The sequence below is a fragment of the Rhamphochromis longiceps genome, linkage group LG23, assembly GCF_057381845.1.
Source record: "Rhamphochromis longiceps isolate RC_006_pf linkage group LG23, R_longiceps_female_GT1.1, whole genome shotgun sequence".
Taxonomy (NCBI): Eukaryota; Metazoa; Chordata; class Actinopteri; order Cichliformes; family Cichlidae; genus Rhamphochromis; species Rhamphochromis longiceps.
The window spans coordinates 24612661-24628816 of NC_140578.1; the positions used below are offsets into that span (position 1 = coordinate 24612661).

At 40.6% G+C, this 16156-nt stretch overlaps 1 protein-coding gene across 3 annotated transcripts in view; it reads right to left on the reverse strand.

The window, feature by feature from the left end:
• Positions 1-16156, reverse strand: part of LOC146642018 (inactive dipeptidyl peptidase 10-like) — a 141165-nt gene that overhangs the window by 5893 nt on the left and 119116 nt on the right. For all 3 annotated transcript variants that reach the window (XM_085398330.1, XM_085398331.1, XM_085398332.1), the window contains 12 exons: positions 15358-15465; positions 13079-13170; positions 12510-12557; positions 12301-12419; positions 9655-9702; positions 6687-6776; positions 6442-6511; positions 5807-5935; positions 5666-5722; positions 4311-4365; positions 3129-3228; positions 2449-2507 (listed from right to left, as the gene is read on the reverse strand). In XM_085398330.1, coding sequence (XP_085254456.1) covers positions 2449-2507; positions 3129-3228; positions 4311-4365; positions 5666-5722; positions 5807-5935; positions 6442-6511; positions 6687-6776; positions 9655-9702; positions 12301-12419; positions 12510-12557; positions 13079-13170; positions 15358-15465 — 975 coding nt within the window. The remainder of the gene's footprint in view (positions 1-2448; positions 2508-3128; positions 3229-4310; positions 4366-5665; positions 5723-5806; positions 5936-6441; positions 6512-6686; positions 6777-9654; positions 9703-12300; positions 12420-12509; positions 12558-13078; positions 13171-15357; positions 15466-16156) is intronic.

The window sequence follows — 16156 nt, forward strand, 5'->3', positions numbered from 1 at the left end:
TAATAGGAGGCTGAGGGGTAGAACCGACAGCCATCAGTATTTTTCACCCCCTGAAGCGAGGAAGTATGCAATCAGCTCCCCTTGTTTGTCTGTTTGTTAGCAGTCCAGCGTCCACAGTTTTCAGGATATTGTTGTGTGATGGTAGTTACCAAAAATAGCTCAATCTGATTTAATTTTAGTAAAAATCAGGTCAGGGTCACACCGAATGTGAATATCAGTAAAAACTTTAGATTATCCACAACTTTTTATGTATCGTCTTCAAACTTCACAACAATATACCAGGACTTGGGGGACACGAGTACCTCAGTTGAGTAAAAACATTTGATGTTAGCAGCACAATGACAGTGTAACACATTGACGTCAGCATGTTGTAATGAAAACAAAGTTTCAGTGTAGCCCTTGTCCTTCAGGGTGACTTGAGCTCTCTGAGTGCTCGTGTTTCCATCTGAGGTCATTTCTTATATTTATTTAGCCTGGAAAAACTCGACCTTAGAGTTATATATGTAGTCTGCTTGAATTAAAGCCACTGAAATAAAGGCGCTAGACTCACATGATGTAACGTGAGACACTTTAAGTGTGATGATCCCGTCTGTTGTCCTTCATGCTCTTTGATTTGCTTTTTTTGGATTAAGATATTTAAAAACTAAGCAAAAAACATTTTTTTAAACCAAGATGCCAGACTGATAGCGATCGCACTGGGAGGGCGAAGCTTTAATATTACAGGATGTCTCAGTCTCACTGCTGTCATTCATTTTGTTCCCAGCTGGAATTCAAACCCGCGACCAGCCATCAACCACGGCATGTTTTCTCACCCGTCTGTTTCTGCATCTCGGAGGACTGGGTGAGTGATGATGCCCTGCTGATTATTGTCTGATCAGATTGTGCCACATTTCCTTCTCTGGGTGACTTTTGAAGCAGACCACCCCTCCCTGCTGCGAGAGTCACAAAAATAGAGCTCTCTGGCCCAGTTACAGGCAACCCACTTAGGAAGAAAAACACTCTCTGACTGCAACCTTCACTTGGAGGACAGCTGGGTGATTTTTTTTTTTTTTTAGGATGGCATTTCTCTGTTCCTAAATGTTTTCTTCTTCTTTACTGGTTGTTCTTTACTTTTAAAAAATGGGAGCTGTATAATTTGTGTTGGCTGTCTAACCTCTGCTATACTGTAAAATGTAGAAATGATTGGGAATCAAACAGGTAAAGGTGAAACCCACCCAGCCACCTGCATCATCAGCCAGCTGCATTTCCCATTAAAGTGGCTCTAAGTTTGCACTCTCCTTGGTTTCAGAGATTTGAGCTGCATGAAGCAGCCTGTACGGCTGCCAGCTTACCTCCACGCCTCGGTTTAAACACAGTAAAGATAAAAAGATAAAGGTGTCAGGTCGCAGGACATTTTATCATCAGCTGTGCTTCTTGTTTAAACACATTGCTGTCTATAAATGGAACAAGCTACAAAAAAAACTATTCTCTGATTTCGCTGGAGCGCTTTAAAGGGTCGTCTTTGTCTCCCTGCAACAACCCCAGCACACCTTTTTCTTTTTTTGTGTGTATAATGTGTCTCAATTTCTGTATATGTTTTTTGTACACAGGTCTGTCTTTTCAAAAAGAGATGTTGATCTCAATAAGACTGCCTGTTTAAATAAAGGATTTAATAATAACAAGAAGCACTCGGAGAGCACAAACCTCCGCCAAGCCGGCTCACTCTCTGGGCAATATTTACTTTTAAGGGAACAGTACTGTATTTTGTATACATTCATCTTGTTTTCTTTGTTATTTTTAAAAGTACTTTAAGCAGCTTGTAGTGCAGTAAAAAATCAGATACTGGTAGCATGAGAGATATTTACTTCACTCTCTACACTACAGTATATGCAGCTTACTCTACTATCTTTAAGCATGTAATACTTTCTGACGTCCCCTAAAAAAGGCAGATGTGAAATGTAGATGTGAGGTCAGAGGTCAAACGTGACACGCCATCTGATGAGGGACATCCAACTTCCCAAATCCAGTCGCATTTAGCTGAATTTCTTAGCAGTGTTAATTTTCTTAACTAACAAATGATAACTAAACAAAAACCGATGGACACTTTGGAGAGAAGAGATCCAATCAGAACTTATGAAGTTGTGAGCAAGGCGGGACGAGTTTGGAAGTAATCCAATCAGAAGTAATCAGACATACACATTTGAGCTGCCCTCGGGAAACGACTCAACCACCTCACGTGCTCGCAGTTTCTCTCGAAAACGCTTGGGAGGAAGAGACGAGCGGACATATGGACAGGTTTCACATTTGATGGACAGGAAAATAAGATGCCGTGTGGAGGAACGCTCGTGCTACAACAATTAGTTGAATAAAAATAAAAGAGTTTAAATGCTTAAACTATGACTAAAATGAAATGAATCTAAGTCATCCGTTAATAAAGAAGCAGGTGGGTAAAAGACAGAAGACGCTCACTTGGTATCTGCTCTCGTCAGTTGAAGGTGAGCCGAAGTATCTCTCTGAGAAGGCTGAGGCTGAAGGGGAAAAGGGAAATCAAAGAGGTTACATGACGTCAGCAGCAACCTGAGAACTTTACATAAAAAGTGCTGCATGGATCTTCTGGAGGATCTGACAGATCAGTGGCACTGGAATAAGCTAGAAGCCACACATTATGTTAGAGGACACATTTGAAGTTTATTATTGGCAAAAAACAAGTTGAAGTCTTCTTCGACTCATGCTGGAAGAACAGTCGGAGGTGGAAAGGCGTCTTATTTCTGCTTTTTACGAGTGAAGACAGACAGACAGAGACGCTTTCTTTGAAGCAGAGGCTTTGCAGCAACACTTCAGTCTATTAAACTCTACTCACAGCCAGCAGGAAGTCCTGAGCTGTACAGGAGTGCTAACGCCCAGCATTCCCTCCCAGAACTGACGAGAACTTTTTCATCTTTAAATGTAATAACCCTGAATTCCCGAAAGCGAACGCAAAGGATAATTAAAGTGACATTACCCCGGCAGTGCACATGAAAAAGATTGTGCAGGATAAAGATGTTGTGTTCTGAGAAATGACTAGCCGGGTTCAGCAGCAGCAGCAGAAGTAATAAATATTTCCGCGTCTCTGGAGCGTTGTATTAAAGAGGATTCAAATTCCTGCTCACCGTACATGCTCCAGTCGGTGACGGGAGCGCGAACAGCTGCGCAGCTGATCAGCTTCTCTGTCGACTTCAGCATCATCAGCGCAAGGTAGCCACCGTAGCCCTGCAAGGGAGACATTAGAGGAGCGTCACTTGCACCGAGAAAACACAGGACGTTTCTATCGTGTTTACACAGCATCAAAAAATGGCAGTCTCTGCATGGATCTGTACTTCATTACATTTATATATGGTCTCCAGCAAGAGCAGCTGGCACCAAGAACTGTTGAAATATCTTTAACAAACTAATAAAGAAAGGCAAAACTAAATTTTAGGGAATAATGTGTAATTTAATTGGGTTTTTGTGGTATTAGTGGGCTGTTCTGGGTTTAAAAACAGGAGCATTATATTACAAGTAGCTCAAAGAGTAAATACACTGCTCAACATCATCCAGTGTGGCCCGTTTGGCAGTGATGGTTTGGGGAGGCGTATCCTTGGAGGGTCACACAGACCTTCATGTGCTAGCTAACGGTACCCAGACTACTCAGACCAAGAGAAACTCCTGTTCCTCCTGGTACAGGTCATAAACAAGTCTCCTATGGCCAGAACCTTTAAGTAGTCCCTCGATGACAAATGCATGATGACAAATGTTGCCTCCTAATGAAGGGCCACAAGTGCCAAAATGAATTAACTGAGTACATCATTAAATCATTCATTTAAGGTGTCATTAATAAATAATTACATTTGTAAATGAAAAATTATTTAAATATACAAATAATTAATATTAAGTAATTTCATTTAAAACAGTTAATATAGCATTTATTATTTTAATTAATTATTATTAGATTCAATTATAATTTAATGAGGAATTTAATTACCTCAGTACATCAAATAAATTCATTTGGCACTCACAGCCCTCCATACTCCAGTGCACCTCTTTTTCTTTTGTACCAAAGCGGCTGAAATGGATTCACAGTGGTTTCTACTTCTTAAATAGGCAGACTGAAGCTTCACTGAGTTGTTATAATTAATGATGGCAGAGTCCATTTTAACCATGTTTTCTTTGTAAAATCTCATTTCCTCTTTTTTGTGGGATTAATTCACTGGATGAGGAGGAAACAGAAATCAGAGTTTTGACTGGGCAGCCACTACAGTTACTGTACCGATCACACGTGTATTCAGGGTTAGGTCAGGGCGTGAGAGACTAACCTCGCCGAAGACTCCAACACGAGTGCGATCGATGAACGGCCGCTCCGCCAGGAAACTGAAAAACACAGCGGCTATTTTTAACGAGTGGAGAGGAAGTGGGTATCAGAAAGCAAGAGAGGTAATTATAACTTTATATTTCATTTCACACATCACACACTCTGCTGAAGCTACATAAGGAAGGTCAAAGGTCAAAGCCGTGAGAGAAGTTTTTGAATGCAAATTTATGTTTTCCAGAAATATTACTATTCATAAAGAAATAATTTTTTTCTTTACATCTCCCAAAGTTTTGAACAAAGATCACTTACACCAGACCTCATTCTAATCATCTCATCAATTCCAATAAAAGGTGTAACAGTTGTAAAAATGACCATTTAAATGTTTTATTTTTTTTAAGAAACAGTGACAAGCTCTAAAATGTCCATTTCAAAGATGTTTAGAGCTCATAAAACAAGCACCTTTATATCCAGAAAACTGGAAACAGAGATTCGATTGATTTTCTTCTGTTCACAAACTCAATTAGTTGCTTCGGGCCAAGGAGTTATGTTTTCAGTAGCATTTACATGTGTGCTTCATTCTGTCTGTAAACATGAACGCTCTTAAGGTTTAAATGAATTTTGATAAAACTCTGTAGGCGAGTAAGGTGCACTCATATTAACAAGTCATTAAAATTAGCCTTACATCCATCGAGGTCTTCAAGGTCAACTTACTGGTCGAAAAATGACAAAAAGCCTTAAAACCCAGAAACTATGATTCTCACAAGTTTGGTGTGTCGTCAGTACAGAAAGTAACATATAAAGGTTTAAACCTCAAATCACATTTGACCTCTGACCTCTTCTTCAAGGTCAACAGATTGAGCTGAAAGTCAAAGTGATCATTAATGTTTCTTACTGCCATATCGTGTATTGACAGCATATAGACATGTAGGGAATGACAAACAGGAGGATTTTAAATATATTACGTTACTTTGGAACTCTGACAAGTTTATTAAGGTCAAACTTTCTTTGTTTGTATCAGCAACATTTAGGAAAGAATTATGAATATCCTACAAATATCGTGTCACATCTGACCTCTGACTTCACTCTGACCTTGGGTTTTATGGCACTACATACTTCAAACTTCTTAAAATAATTTTAAAAATAACAAAGAAAACGAAATGAATATATACAAAATACAAAGCAGGACTCAGAAGCTTCTTGTTATAGATCATTTAAGGGTTTTGCTTTGCTTTTTAACTTTTTTAACGTATGCATCTTGTTTATGTTTTCCCGCCCAAGAACACCACAGAGTCATCTGCGAAGCTCTGACAAAATCTCTGTCTAACAGAGAAATGGTACTCCAGGGTGGACGCTACGTACTTCAGAGCTGCTATGTAGTCCTCCACGTCCGCTATGCCGAGCCTCTGCTGTGAAAAACTGCCAGAGGACAAAAGACAAAGAAACTGTGAGGTCAGAAAGGACTGAAACAACTTCTGTTACTAAAAAAACAAAAACTGTTACCTTTGACCTCTGAACCCTGACCCCCTGCCATCAATCCGCGCCACGATGACCTGCGCCAATCCTGCCAGCACCGAGTCCCACTCCAGCCTGAACTCCTCCGTCACCGTCTGGGTGCCTGGAGAGCTGTCGCTGTCGGGAAGGTTGTTTTACTCACATTAATGTACTGACTCTTAGATCCGGACATATTTGTAGTTTACTGTGTGAGAGTGGCGCTTCACTGAAGCATTTTGACCCTTGGCCCTGACCCATTTTTGCTCTAATGGTCACCATAATTTACAAAATGAGCATCATGCTGTACTGAGAAAGACTTAAAACTAGCCACCCAGGGCATAAACCCTGAGAAAAATGTTAACTAAGGACATAAATGAAGGGAACTGAAGGTCGTTTAGACTTCTGTATAACCACGGCTTTCTGGAAACCAGTCCGCATGTATATAAAACTGCAGGTTGATTTTAGCTATGACATTTACATTTTTCTCAAACATCCATTTTCATCTCCACAAATGTGTCCGACAGCCTGCAGCTACACTGCAGTTCCATTTTTAGCTGTCCTCACAGAGTCTGACCTTTGAAGCTCACAGTGCTGCGATAAAATAAAATAAAAAAGGCAAATGTAATAAAGTGGAAAAGGCTTACACAATAAGAAGAAGGCCATAGATGTAGGAGTCAGAGAAGTCAGGAGGATAGATGAGCTTCAGAGGCAGCCCTGTGAGAAGACATGCAGAAATATTAGCTGGAGACGAGGCGAGGATAAAAAAAAGATGCACGCACAGACACACAAACATGACGACAGGTGCACAGACTCAAACACGCTCGGAGTGGCTCAATTATCTCATGAAGCTCACACACTAGCACAGCTGTTAAGTGCAGATAATTTGTACCAAAGGTTGTGTTAGTGAGCTCCGTCCGAATCATCCTTTTAGTCTCCAGCGCCGAGCGCAGGGGGAGGTTGTTCTCCAAGACGAAATACGCTGTGAAGAAGAAATCGTGTTTATCAGAGTGCAACAAAGCTGTTATTAAGACGAGAAAAATCATTAAAAGGTGCTAAGAGGTCCAGGATGCTCAGAGCGGAGCAGTTAATTCTCTGAGTGTTTTTCTATCAAGACTTCATCGACTGCTGGTTATTACGCCACTGTTATTTTTACACAATAAAAAGAAGTCATGACTTGACGTTGCTATTCACGAGCTATATCTCAGACTCTACAGGTCTCAGTTAGCATGATAAACGTTCAAGTTCATGACTTCTGGAACAATGTCCTTTGGAAAGAAGAGACCAAAATCGAGATGTTTGGTCAGAAAGCACAAACTCAAACATCTGATACCAGCTCCTAAAATGTGGAACAATTTCTCTTCTCTGTTCGTTTTTAAATCTCGTTAAAACCTGCATCTTCTCCTTTGGTTCATTGTGGTTGTTTGTAAAGTGCTTTACAAATAAAGTTAGTATAGTATGGTAGTTTTCACTGTTACCTCCTGTGGGTGGAAAAACCCAGCACGTGACTCTCTGTTCTCACCAAATATTGACCCTGATAGAGGATGACCCCTACCTTCAAACAGCTGTGTTTAGAGATCAGAAGATCGCCATGGTGTTTTTACTTATCTCAGTTGAGGGTCTGCAGACCGAGGCCGCTGCATGTAGCATGGATTATGAGCCTGCTTGAGTAAAATGTAAAACTTGCTAATGTTTATCCAACTACAACACAGCCGATATCGTGGCTAGAAAGACTAAACAGTGTCATAAATAGATGCCTCATACAGGAGGTGTCTATTAAAAGGTACACGACACTCATATGCGAGTTTGTAATGAGCAGCTAATTGTGTTGGTGTTTTTCCATCAGGTCCTCATTGATTAATAGCAAAAGCTCTAACTTGCAGTTTTATTAACATGCTCACAGTTTCTCATTTGAGCTTTGCCTCTGATGTATGATTGATCAGCTAGAAGAGTTCAGAAAGTTCATTACTGTATGGATTACTGGGAAAAACCTGCAGTGTAAGACTGGTTTACTGATGACCATGAACCAGACCAACCAGTAAATATTTTCTGGCTTGGCAACACATCAAAATCACCTTTGAGGAGAAAAACACTCACAACCTGCAGTTCTCTCCTAAAACACCACATAGGCCTCAATATAACATGACCCTGCTTAGAATATGACCACTCACCTTCTACCTGTTATTTAAGGAAAATGTCCTTTTATAGGAAACCCTTTACACTCATTATTTGAGGAGGATTCCCAAGATGCTATTACTGCAAAGCAGGGTATTATCAGAGGGATGCTTCATTAGTCACTCTTCCCAAATTACCTAATACAAAATGTTTTTTGAGCGTGTTTTCACCTTTTTCAAATCAGTCTGAGTGCAGCTGGTGCAGATTGTGAAACCCCCGCGAGAAAGATTTGCCGTTTGTAATACTGGACTATAAAAATCACAGACTTAACTTGACAGCTGTCACTCTTGGCTGTTTAATTTCTCTCTGCTTCATTTATGCAGCAAATGCACTGGGAGACCTTCAGTCGTAATTCATCTATTTTTTATGTGGCTGCAAAACGCACCAGGCTTCAGCAAAGGCTGCTGGGTAAACTGGCTATAAATCCACTGTATGAACAGGCTGAAAGCATTTGCTGATAAGCAACATAAATAATCCATATTGCAGACCAGTCATGGTGGTGTTCTCTGATAAACTATATCTGATTTCTCATACCGCCTCCCCCCCAATCTTATTTCTAAGGAAAACTTGCATAAGGAAACTTGGTTGATTGTATATCAAAGGTGAATTTGCTCCTTTCTTCTCCATCCTCGAGCCCTCTGACAGAGTCCACCTCAAACAGGCATTAGAAGAACTACAGTTTTTGGTACTTCAGCTGTGGATTTATTTTTCAGCCCTGGACCTTCAGTGGGTTCTTGTCTGCCCCCATAGTCTCCAAGTGCCACAGCAAGTGGCAGTAATACACTCACTGAGAAGCAACAGTGAGCTTGGTGATGTTTTTTAAACATGCATGTTTTTTTTGGAGAAAGTTGATCCTCTCACGACAAGCATCTGGTTTGTTATCCCTGAAAACTTCAGCATTTGGAAGAATTTCTCACAAAAGGAACCCCAGAAAACATAACTACGTTTGTTACTTCAGCCTGACTTTAACACAACACAATGTGGCTCGACACGACGAGGCTGCCCTGTAGCATTTTGAGGTGATTTCTCCTAAAAACAGACACATGGAAACTGTTACTGTACTTTAATTCAGCTTTTAATTCCTGCTTTTGTGTAACGGAAAATTCTGCAGCTCATGTGCATTTGAAGAAGCATAAGCACACGGGCAAGCAAAGGTGTCACTGCCGCGACTGTGCATGAAGTTGGTGACCTCTCCTTTCACTATGTTTGTAGAAGCAGTCTGCACAGCTAGCTGCTTGATTTCATCCACCTGTGGCCATGAAGGTGACTGGAACACCATGGCTGAGTGAATACTTTTGGAAATGTAGTGTAGGTGTCCTCTCTCTGGCATTCTATCAGTGCACCACTAACTTACACAGATGGTATCCAAATCCACTCTTTCACAATCTTTTAATGAATTCCCCTTGCAGCCCCGCTGATGATTAGCTCTTCTAAAACACTAAGCGATGACACCCGCCCGTTTAAACTGTGATACAAAGACGTTAAACGCCTCCAAAATGCAGAAATTATCAGCGCAGTCTGGCACCAAATCCAGCAGCTGCTCATGTTTCCACACAAATGAGATGATGTCGCCTAATTGCAGAAAACTATTTTCCATTTCAGAGCAGAAGTGAGAAAAAAGCACATCTGCCCGCCCACACAAACATCGCACAAACACCATCAGGCGGAGTAAAGACTCCACTCACAGTCCACGTCGGCGAGACTGACGAGCAGCACAGCTGGAACTCCGGGACCTGCGATGGGAGACAGAGAGAGAGAGAGAGGGAGAGAGATGACTGTGTGCTTGTGAATAAAAAGCTCCATGCTGATGCAGCCTGCTTTAGGTTGTGTTTTGACCAATTATCAGTCATGCAAAAGCAAAAAAGAACAACTTATTCTGAACATCAGGAGTATTTTTATTTTTATTTCTGCAGTTGTTATGCGATTAAAGCAAAAAGAGTGAAACTGGAGATTTCAATCAGGTTTAATTCTCTCAGCCAAGCTCTAAATGCAGCTTTCCTTTGCATTTGCCATATTAGAAAGTAAAAGTGAACAATGTTGTCGATAGATGGTGTTGTCTGGCTTTAGATTGAGTGCGTTATTTGTCTGGAGAAATAAACTAGCATGGCTAGCATGGAGCCAAAGAAGCCAAAAAGCCAACCGGAAAGGCTTATCCCTCAAAACTGTAAATACAAAAAAGTTGCACAAAATAGTTTCCCACCACAGGAAATTTATTTTGAGTGTCTTCATAGTTTTATTTTTGAAATACACCAATTTCTATACACTGCAGGAAAAACGAAAATAAATATTATAGTGCAAATTTGCAAAAAAGCAGCATCTGCATCAAAATAAACTATTTCCAGCAGTCCAATATGAGTCCTAAGCATCCCAGAAACGACACAGAAAGTCATAAAGTCAAACATAACTTTTAAAAACACAAGTATAGGCCCTGAGGCCTTGATGGTAAAAAACTACATTTCTGCGAAAATGACGTCACTTCCGGTTTCGGGCAGGTCATGGCGGACATGTGATAGTTCGCGCTGATGGACGTAGGAAGTGTTACAAACAGCTGATCGGATCGGCAAAGCGTGTTTCTGGAATATTGTGTTTTTGTTGCTGCAACTGCTTTTTATGCAGTTTTTGCAAAGCTATATGTGGAAGGAAGCCGTGACCTAGGACAAGCTGATGGCATAAGATGTAAGTACAACTGCTCCGGTTTCATATGCAAAAAAAATTATTATATTATTATATATTATTATTATTATATTACGTGGTTGCAGAGCTACCAGGATTTAAAAATAGTTACGCAAAACGGAGCGTGCCCGCTCTGACCGGTTTTAAAGGGTTAAAAATGTAAAATAAAAACAAGTGTTTTTGATTTACACTGGAAAATCTAATTCAATTATAAGATTTTACATATGGGGACATAATACAGTCATGTGTTCCTCGCCAGGTTCTAAAGTTACTTAAATAAAACCTCAGATGAACAACAGCACGACATCTTACACTGTGTCATTATTTAACAAGAACCAAAATGCTGAACCTAAGCAGACCTCAGGATTCAGCAGCCTGTAGAAGCACCTTCAGCAGCATCACTGTGAAGGACACTTGGTCCAATCAATCAATCAATCAATCAATCAATCAATCAATCAATCAATCAATCAATCAATCAATCAATCAAGGCTTTATTCGCCACGTGCAGGTTGCCCTGCAGTGAAATAGGACTCCCCCGACCTTACACACACAACACAGACATCACATGGGGATACAGGTCGGAGATCGGTAGCGTTACAGAAAAAAACACTGAAATATACACTACAATGGGAAAGTACAAGAGGAAAAAAAGATATCCTCTACTCATGCTGGGCTCCTGGGAGGACAGCATGAGAACAGGAAACAAAAAAACTAATGGGGATGGGGTCCATAAATAGATAATACCCAGAAGGAGCGTGGTCTCGCTCCTTAAATTCAGATAATTTATCTCCAATTATCCCAGTTCATTGAGGTTCATGGACAGCTCTCTTAAGATCCCACCAGAGCATTACAGTCAGGCTGAGGTGAGACGTTTGACTGAATCATTGCAGCAGCTGTAGATCTGCTGCTATGGTTGGGATCATTGTCCTGAGTCCACGGTCGACTCAATGACCGCAAGGTACCCAGATCATGAGCCCTCCACCACCGTGCTGACAGCTGGTATGAGGTCTTTGGTTTTGTGCATCCTGACCAAACATTTCTACTTTGGTCTCGTCTCTCGAAAACACATTGTTGCCGAAGTCTTGTGGTTTGTTCAGATGCAGTTTTACAAACCTGCTGTTTTTAGAGAGAGGAGGCTTTCTCCTGCTAAACCTTCCAAAGAAGCCATACCTGTCCCATCCTTTTCTACTTTGACTGTCATGAATTTTAACATTTAACATGCTAACTGAGGCCTGATAGAAAGCAGAAACACTTTCATTCCTGTGAAAGCAGTGAGGTGATCCATGCTTGTTTTACACACTGTTTCTGCATTTTGGCTCAGTTTCTGTTAAATAAATAATTACACTGTGCAATAAATCATGTTGTTTCTCATCTGAGGACCAGATGGTTTCTCATTAAGCCCCCATATATAGAGTTTTAAAACTGAAAGAGGACTTCCCTCTTCACACATAACTCTTAATATTTCTCTATTCAAACGTTGTCTTTCATGGCGTAAAGTCTCACCGTGTGTTACAGCCTCTGCCGGTCAGAACTCATAAGCTCAGAAAGAGTGCTCATTAACACTCTGTCATTAAAATGCCAAATCTTGCTCACACGAGACCTCATAATTTGTGTGTGTGATGCTTCCCCGAGCGGGATGTGCATCGACCCTCTCTGACCTTGACAGTGCACGATGGCGTGCTGTGCGTCTGGGCTGACGTTGGCATCGAAGAAGGTGCATCCCTCTCGCAGTCCACAGGTGAGGCATCGCCGTGGAAACGAGCTGAGAGTCGACACACTGTCAGAGGAAAGGGGACAAAATGTTTACCGAGCCTCACACGCACACACACAAAGGCTGGGGGAATAAGGCTTTAAGTGTGTGTTTCACCTGTATAGGTGTCTGTGTTCTGCAGCGTCCTTTGTGCTCAGGAAGTATCTGTGTGAAGGAAAGCAGAGCAGCTAAAGTAGGACAAGGTCACACATCCATTATCCATCCGCCTGCACTCGTCTCTGTGTCCGCCCAACCGTAAGTAAAGATCTGTGCTGTCATGAAACTGGCAGCTCACAAAGCACTTGTTGTTTTCACACGTTTATCTCCTCCTCCTCAATGAAGCTGAATTATTATTATTAGCAGTGATAATGGGAAAAAATAAATAAGACAGAAAGAAGAGTTTTTATTCTGTTTCTTGGTTGGAAAATGAAAAAAAGGCTTTTCATCTAGAGAAAAATTAGGCTTTTAGCAGGAGTGTTTTTCCTTTCTCTCATCGTCTACTTTACATCTGAGCCACTGCTTTCTGAGTCCAGCGTTATAATTACAGCCTGGCAACGAAAAGCCACACAGTCTGTGTTAAAACATTCATTTTTGTGGCTGTATGAGAAGCGTCTTAACATCTTCCTCTCAAATATCAATCAGTGTTTGCTGAGACAACACGGGTTATGATTTTGTTTGAGTCTTACACAGTCTGGTTGTTTTCGTCGTACGCCACAATTTTTGTCACCTCCCAGTTTCCCGACGTCAAGTTGCGAACTTCGTCCTGGTCGCTTCGCAGCTGAAAGACAAACAGTTTGATGGAAACATGCTGAAGTGAAAACAAAGTGAAGAACTGATAAGACTTGGAGTCTCTCATCCCAGACTGGTTAGTTAGGAAATGCAGTTTTAAATGACTTTGTTGAAGTTACTTCATGCTGTCTGAATATTATTATCTTTGTTTCTGGCATTCGACTACTATTTTGACAAAGATAATCATTTTTATTGACAGTGAAGTTTAGAAATTTCTTTGTTAATGTTCATCCTTTGCCCATATTTAACTGGTGTATGGATTTGGATGTGTGTGCTTCATATTGTTTTGTGCAGCCTATGATTGTACTGCTGTCCTTGTTTGCAAGGACACTCATGACAAAAGAGACTTTTAATCTCAAGATTATTTTTTCCTTATGAAAAGAAGGTTAAATAAAAAAATTAAGTCTGGGGGTTGTGTATTCAGGCAAAGCAGCACAGTGACAGCTGTCTGTATACTACAACCTTCAGCGATGCGAACAAGGAAAAAGAACTCAAAACAATTGAAGAACCTGAAGTAAATTAGATCAATTTTTAAGCTTCTGTGTATTTAATGACCAATTTTTTTTTTTAATGTCCTAAAGTTTCATATAAAACTGAGCTGATAATTGAAGTTCAGTGACCTGCGAATGCAGTTTGTTTCATTGCATCTTATACATCATGTGGAATTACACAGTTATAAGAGCTTCTGTTCTTAACATTAATTCATAAAAATCCAGATTGTATTTTTATTTTAAAGTGGCCCTACTATGCTCATTTCCAGGTTTATATTGTGTGACTCTAGCAGCGTATTTTTTACATCATTCAAAGATCTACATAATCATTCTGTGGACCTTGGTGATGACCTCACTTTAAACCCAGCTTTCTTCTGATTTGTAGCCATTAATAAATAAATAAAGTGTCTAAACAGCAGCTGGGTTGAAAAGATGGTCTTAAACTGAGCGATTAGAGGATGACATTATTAACATAGACTAATCTAATCACACTGCAGGAACCCAGTGCATTTAGGCATGCAGACATGCTTAAGACGACTTAATGAGGTTCAACCTGAACATCAGAATGGAAGAACGGTGACTTTGAGCATGACACAGTTGTTGATCTAAGTATTTCAAAAAGAACAGAGAAAAAGAGAAAATGTTCAGTTCGCTGGGTGAAAATGCTTTGTTGATGTCAGAGGTCAGATGAGAAGGGCCAGACTGCTTTCAGCTAATAGAAAGGCAACGGTAACTCAAATAACCACTCATTACCACCAAGGTATGCAGAAGAGTATCTCTACAGCAGCAGAAGACCACTCCTGTCAGCTAAGACCAGGAAACTGAGACTACAATTCACACGGGCTCATCAAAATTAGACAACAAAATATTCAAAAAACATTGCCTGGTCTGATGAGTCTGTATTTCTGCTGTAACATTCAGATGGTAGGGTCAGAATTTGATCTAAACTACATGAAAGCATGGAGCCATCCTGCCCTATATCAGTGATTCTGGCTTCAGGTAGTGTAATGGTGTGTGGCTGTACTCAAAGGGCCTCCATATTTACAAGATTTCAATCCAGCAGAGCACCTTTCGGGTGTGCAGCTGACAAATCTGCAACAACCGTCTGATGCTGTCAACATGCACCAAGCACCTTGTTGAATCTGTGACTTGAAGAATTAAAGCAACTCTGAAGGCAAGAAGAGCATACAACCTGACAGCTGCAAGGTGTACCTAATGAAGTGGCCAGTGAGTATATATCCAGAAAATAAGGAGAAGGCATAAATGGTCCACTTTAATTACTAGTAAATTCCAGCTTAATGTGTACATGAAAGGGAATATATTTTTAAAGCTCTTTTGAACATTTTATTTCATCATGAAAAAATAGTTTCCTCTCAGGATAACCAAAACCGTTTAATCTTAAATATAACATTTCAATAAAATATTTAATTAAATATAGTTCAGAAAACCTCTGCAACATAAAAGGTTTAAAGGGTTCCAGACGGGATTAAATTTAAATTACTTGTGATTAATTACATAATTTCCTTAGGGATTAATAAAGTATTCTGATTAAATAAAAACTGTGGTTGGGATTAAAATCAAAGCCAAGTAACGGATGAAACAGTCGTCCTACTCTTATCCGGTCCTGGCGACACCACTTGTGGCGAGGACGTGGAGAAAAGAGCAGAGTGTCGTCTGTAAATCACCTTCTTGGTGAACATCGTGATGTGGTGGAAGTCTCCGTGACCTCCCTGCTTCACAGGCAGCGTGAGGAAAAACCGGCTCCTGTCCTTGGAGAACAGTGGATCCTGTCCCTGCAGAGAGAAACTCAAGACTTCAGAGGTCACATTCTTCACGCATGGACGCATCCTGCTGCATGCTGACTCAGCAATACAACACAGTCCAAAAATAAGCTACGCATATTTTTATCGATGGATACGACATTAAAGGAGGCGGCTGTGCAGGAGATTTAACCTTCACGTCTCGCCTACTGTGAAAACTAACCCGCCCCATGAGTTAAACCCCTTATCCAAGCACAGGGGATGCTCCTGTATACACAAACCTCAAAAATCTATCTTTATTCATTATTCTTGCAGGCTTTTACGCTATAATGCACTTATTCAAGCATTAAAAAGAATGCTAGTAACACCCCAAAAAAAAAATTACGCCATTTTCACACATCCACAGGAACCCTGGACTTTTCTAGACATCATATAAATGAGGAGCATGTGAGAACACAGATGTCAAACACGGTCAGCTCATACTTTAAATGGTCTTTAACCTCCGATGTCTCTGCTACAATGTCCTTGTGATTGTCAGGTGTGAATGGGCGTCACGTGACCTGCCTCTTGTCCAGAGATGCCCCCTCCCCTGAACCACACTGATTATTTCCAGTCCTACAAACATGTCTAATTGTGTAATAAAGACAGCTCTGGACAAGGTCTGAGTGCAGAAGCCTGTCCGGTTAGTTTTGTAACCTTGAAATCTGGTCCTTTCTAATGCTGG